The sequence below is a fragment of the Amaranthus tricolor genome, chromosome 9 (assembly GCF_026212465.1).
Source record: "Amaranthus tricolor cultivar Red isolate AtriRed21 chromosome 9, ASM2621246v1, whole genome shotgun sequence".
Lineage (NCBI taxonomy): Eukaryota > Viridiplantae > Streptophyta > Magnoliopsida > Caryophyllales > Amaranthaceae > Amaranthus > Amaranthus tricolor.
Genome location: NC_080055.1, coordinates 234,757 through 240,858, shown reverse-complemented (window position 1 = coordinate 240,858; position 6,102 = coordinate 234,757). Strand labels below are relative to the sequence as shown.

The following is a 6,102-nucleotide window of genomic DNA, read 5'->3' as shown; positions in this document are numbered from 1 at the left end:
GTTACTTTAAGATAACATAAGTCAAAAATCATTAACTCAACACAACATAAGTCTTCCCATCAATTTAAGAGAAAAAGGGATCGTGTGAATCATTCCTTTACATCAACCAATTTGAGTTATATTGATCCACGTTACTTTAAGATAACATATCAATTCACACTTAAATCTTGCGATGTTAATGTAGTGCTAATATGACGACAATGACAAATCTTAAGTTTATCACATCGCAATATCATCTATTATATTCTTCAAAGTTAGGAAGAACTATAATGAAGACATCATAACAAGTAACTTTAATAATTCTCAACAAGTTGACACTATGTTCATAGCCTTACTAACATTATGCATTATGACTTCAATAACAACCTACTTGTAATTCGCAACAATCAAACCACAACAATTAGCAACTATTATTCCCAATTTAACAACCAAAATCACTTCTATAATCAGCTACAATCATCACCATTACTAATTATGACAACAACAATCAATCGACTAAGTTTCAAAACAACTTTTAAGGTTATTTAATCAATCATCACACCACCCAAAATATAGCATAAAACAAACATCATTAGTGATTTCATTTCTAAATTAAATCCCAGTCATTTCGTGTTCAAAGATAACATATTTAATTAGTACCCATACTAAGATTCAAAGAAACTAATACAAAACCAACACATCACCCATAATTTCAAATCACACTTCAAACCCTAAGTCATAAACATGTTCAATTTATCATTCAAATTCTTACCCCCAAAAAGATTCAATGAAATTAACACAAAACCAACCTCAAACTCAATACACATAATAAAACTCCAATTAAAACTAGAAAATTAATTAGAGAAAATAGAAGAGATGGCTTACAATGTTAAAACTAGCAAAAATGGTGAATAGGGTAAGTGTAGTGGTGGATGGAGTCACAGCTCAAGGCTGCTGCTGTCACAGCCGCTAGTTATTGGCCATAGGGAGTGAAGCGGTTGCTGGTCGTGGTAGGGTGGGCGGTTGTTCATTGTGGTGTGGCTGCTAGTTGGGAAAAACGCAGCGCAGCTGCTGTGGGGAGGGTCGAGATCCAAGGCCAGGAATTAGGGAATCTTGTAGGAGGTGCCGTGCAACTGGCCGGCAGTCACAAAGGGCGGCACAATAGCCAGCCCTGGCGGCAAAGTAGAGGGAGAAGGGAAGAATGGAGGGAAAGAAAGAAGGAAGAAGGAAAGGGAAGGGAGGCGTGATTCTTTGTGAGTGAGGGAAGGAGTACATATAACCCTAACCCATCCTTTTATATTATTTATACACTTATTTATTTATTTATTTACCTAGGTTCATTTTCTTACGAGGCCTAACTAAAAAAAACTCACTTTCGTGTGCTCACACATTTTAAATAAAATAATTATTTTGATTTGAACCTCTTTATTTAGAATCATAATTGTATTTTTTTTATATGAGTATATGTTAATATTAAAATTCGTATATGAAAGGAATTTATTAAAACCACTTCAAATTTAATTTAATTAATTATAAAATAACCAAAAGTTATTAAAATATTAATTACTGACGTCAGAAAATCTTAGGGTGTTACACAGATGATGACCACAGCACCCTTCATGCACCTCTTTCAATATGTAATCAGCCTCAGATGGTGTTACACATTTTAGTAATGGTCCATTCTTGGCTTTTTTGTATAATTCTCTATATATTGTGCAAAATTGAGTTGCTTTCAACTTCACCTTTCTGGGAAGAATTGGGTCTACTGGGAGCTCTCCACTTTCTATATATTGGATAATGTTTCCCATCCAATCAGGGATATCTACATTTCCAATATTAAAAACGGATGTCGAACTTTCATGAATTGAACTGAAAGGTTTAACTTCTACTAAGACTGACCTTTTCAGATTTTGCATGCTGGAACTCCCTAATTTAGAGAGTGCATCAGCTTGCTCATTTTGGGATCTGGGTAGTTTCTCAACCTGGACAACCTCAAATTCTAACATCATCTCTTGTGTTTTCTTTAGATATTTCTGTATGTGTTTCTTCTCTGGCTTCAAACTCTCCTGAAATCTGATTTACAACTAATTGTGAATCAGTTTTCAGACTGACTCTTTTTGCTTCCAGAGCTTTGCATAATTGTAACCCAGCAATGACCGCTTCGTATTCTACCTCATTGTTGGTAGCTCTGAATTGGAACTTTAGTGCGTACTCTATGATTTTTCCCTCAAGCGTTATTAATACCAACCCAGCCCTTGCACCAATGAGTCTGGATGACCCATCAGTTAACAGTTGCCAGATTGGTTCTTCACTTTCATCTCGATTTATGCCTTTTGCAAAAATATCTGCCAGGGCTTGACCTTTAATCGCCTTTCTGGGTCGGTACTTAATTCCCAATCCATTCAATTCTATGGCCCATTTTGCCAATCTGCCATATCTTTCAACTTTGTCTAAACTCTTTTCCAGAGGTAAGTCTATCAAGACTATTGATGAGCATCAAAGTAAGGTCTTAGTTTTCTGGCTGCCACAACCACAACATATGTTGCGTTCTCTATTATTGTATATCTGGTTTCAGCATCCAGCAATATTTTACTTACAAAATATATTGGGAGTTGAACTTTGTTTTCCTCTCTGATCAATGCTGCACTCACCGTATGTTGTGTAATTGATATGTACAAGTATAATGTTTCTCCTGTTATAGGTCTTGCCAATGTTGGCAGACTGTGTAAGTGTTCCTTTAATTCTTTAAAGGCTTGACTTTGTTCTTCACCCCACTCGAAGTTTTTATTTCCGTTCAAAATTTTGAAGAATGGCATCACTCTCTCAGCTGACTTAGAGATGAATCTTGAAAGAGCTACCATTCTCTCAGTTAGTTTCATTACCTCATGCTTACTTTTCGGTTCTCCCAGATCAATTACTGCTTGAACCTTTTCTGGATTTGCATCAATTCCTCTTTGGCCAACTGAGTATCCTAAGAATTTGCTAGATTTAATCCCAAAAACACATTTTCTGAGATTAAGCTTCATTTTATACTCTCTCATGTTGCCAAATGTTTCTTGCAAATATACAATCATTTCCTCCTCTGTTTTACTTTTTACAATTGAATCATCTACATATACTTCTAAATTTCTTCCCCTCTGATCTTTAAAAATGCTATCCATCAACCTTTGATAGGTTGCCCCCGCATTCTTTAAACCAAAAGGCATCATGATATAATTAAATACCCCTACTGAGCATATTAATGTTGTTTTTTCTTTATTAGCAGGGTCCATGAAAATCTGATGATAGCCAGAAAAGGCATCCATACATGATAACAATGCATACCTAGCAGTTGAATCAACTAACTGGTATATTCTAAGCAAAGGATAACAATCTTTGGGGCAATATTTATTCAAACTAGTAAAGTCTATACACATTCTCCATTTTCCTGGCTAGGGTTTATTTAACCAGGACAATATTAGCCAGCCATTCCGAATAGAGACATTCTTCTATGAATCCAGCATCCAGTAATTTCTGAACTTCTTCTTCAATAATTTTATCTTTTTTCTAGACCGAAGTTTCTTTTCTTTTGCTTGACTAGCTTGACTCCTTCAAAAATTTTAAGCTTGTGAGTGATTATTTTTGGATCCATGTCTGGCATGTCGGCTGCTGGATAAGAAAAAAGATCAGCATTCTGTTTTAAAACTTGAATCAAATGCAGGCGAATTTGAGGATCTAGATTTCCCCCGATTCTCACTGTTTTGTCAGTTCATTCAATTAAGGGAACCTCTTCTATTTCTTGATGGTCGATCTCCATCTGGGGGGTACTCTTCTTTGTATTTTCATCTTCAGATGGTCTGGGATCTATCTCAACAGGTTTTCGAGTCCCAGACTCAGACGAAGATGTGACAAGCTTCATTTTTTACATCTCTTTTCTTTTTCAATTATTTTTTCTGGCACTAATTCTATGTCTGGCACCTTTTCTTTTTTCTTTTTGCTTCTGGGGCTCAGTATTTGCTTTATTCATGAAATTGCAAGACCTGGCCATTTTTTGATTTCCTCTGGCTCTTCCCACTCTTCAATCTTTCCCAACAAAAAGCAAAGTTTGATGGTGAGTGGAAAGAATGCCAGTTATTGCTACAGTGAATTTCCTTTCCAGAATACAGTTGTATTTGGTTGGAGCATCGATTACATAAAATTCATGGGGAACTGTAATAGTAACCCCTTGTCTATCTGTGATTGTTACGGGCAGGGTAATTTTTCCCTCTGCCTACACTGCTTCTCCTGAAAATCCCACAATAGGAGTGGAAGATCTTTTCAAAACTTTGTCTTCCAGGTCCATTTGGTCCCAGCAAGACTTATAAATGACATTCACCTCAATGTCGCTGTCAAGTAAAATCCTATGCACGAATCGATTAGCTATATCTACAACCATTACCAGGGGATCTGAGTGAGGATATGATACCCCCTCTACAATCCTCCCTGGTGAATGTCATATCCGGAATAGATGGTGGTTCTTCCTGCTTAGTCACCTCCATTAACTCTAATCTGGGAGCAGTTGCTGCTCTCAGATGTGCTTCGGAATTTGATATCCCAGATGTCTGAAATATGACAAAAATTTCTTTTTTCTTTTTATACGTAGGCTCTTCCCCATCTCTGGCTTGCTTTTCTTCTCTGGATCTGCTTTCTGACTGTCTTTTGCCAGAATTTCTATCTTGTTTGTATGTATTAAGTCTTCTATATTATTCATCAAAGACTTAAAATGCTCTGTCCAATGACCTAGACATTCATGGAATTTGCATAATGCTTCTGGGTTTTTTTCCAACAATCTTCCTTTGGAAGGGCTTTGCCACCTTGTATTCTCTTTATGTACATTAAAATTTTTTTCCATAGACTCTTTTAATGGTGTGTAATTTGCATAATTATTGAGTTCGGGCACATCCAAATCTTTAGTTCTTACCAGCTTTTTCCCTCTATCATGCCTTTCTGCTGGTTTCTTAGCTTTCTCTATATTCCTTCCCTTCTGTTCCATGTTCCTAGTGATAGCTTTAAAATCTTCTACGTCAACATAGGATTGTGCATATTCTCTGACCTCTTTCACAGTCTTCAGGTAAGACCATTTGCTGAATTTTAACGCTTCACTCTCAGCCTATTAGAATTTAAGCCTTGCCTGAAGGCGAAAGTTAAAATATTTTCTTCCGGATCCAATACATGAAGACTTTCTTTGTCAAACCTAGAGACATAATTTCTCAAGGATTCATCCTTCCCCTGCCTAATGCTCATCATTTCGATGGATTGTTTTGTTCTGGTGGTTCTTGATGAAAAGTGACATTTGGATTTTTCTGCTAGTTCATCAAAGCTAGAAATTGATCCTTCTGGGAGACTTTGCACCCATTTTTGAGCAGTTTTCGTCAGGGTCAGGATGAAGTTTTTGCACCAACTTGCATCGGTATGACTATCCATATCCATCCCATTGTTGAATGCTGCTAGATAAGCATTTGGACAGGTTTCCCCTTTGTAGGTCAAGTGAACAGGGAATTTTACCCTTTTCGTTGGGGTTGCAGCAATCTCTGGCACGAATGGGGTTTTCCCAAAAAACCTAATTTTCTGATTTTCTGGGAACTTCGGTGGTAATCCTAGAATGTACGGTGATTTGTCTTTAAGGGAATGGATTTCTAGTTGTATGCTTTTTGTGACCCGAATTGATTCTCCCTTTCCTTCTTGAATCTTCGGGGACGGCTGTGAAGCACCAATCCTCTTCCAGATTCCTGATTGACTAGGACTTTTTCTTAGTCTGTTTATTGTAAAAATTCTTGTAGTTTTCTCTGATTCCCTTGTTGTTGCTTGGGAATTAGTTTGTGGGTAGACCGTTTCAGTCCATCCTTTTTGTATGGATCGTAGGCTAGAATATTGACTTTGTGTTTAATTAGAATAGATAGTGAAAGTAATGGTAGGGTGTAAGCTTCGGAGATAGGATAATCAATGTTGATTATAGACTTGGTTGAGAAGCATTTGACGATAATGAAATATGGGATAATTTTTATTCTTGAATAAATTATGTAGTTCTTGGAAGCATTGATAAGTGTGGGCTAAAAAGTATACTTTGTGTAGTTGGAAATATAAAGAGAATTATGGAGGTAAGTA

The 6,102-nt window shown here is 36.6% G+C and overlaps 1 protein-coding gene across 1 annotated transcript; it reads right to left on the bottom strand.

Moving 5' to 3' along the window:
- Window positions 1-1,538: 1,538 nt before the first annotated feature.
- Window positions 1,539-3,395, bottom strand: LOC130824116 (uncharacterized). Its single transcript, XM_057689006.1, has 3 exons — window positions 2,577-3,395; window positions 2,092-2,436; window positions 1,539-2,045 (listed from the first exon to the last, which is right to left on the bottom strand). The coding sequence occupies exons 1-3, from the start codon at window positions 3,393-3,395 to the stop codon at window positions 1,539-1,541; spliced, it is 1,671 nt and encodes a 556-aa protein (XP_057544989.1).
- Between the last annotated feature and the right edge of the window lie 2,707 nt (window positions 3,396-6,102).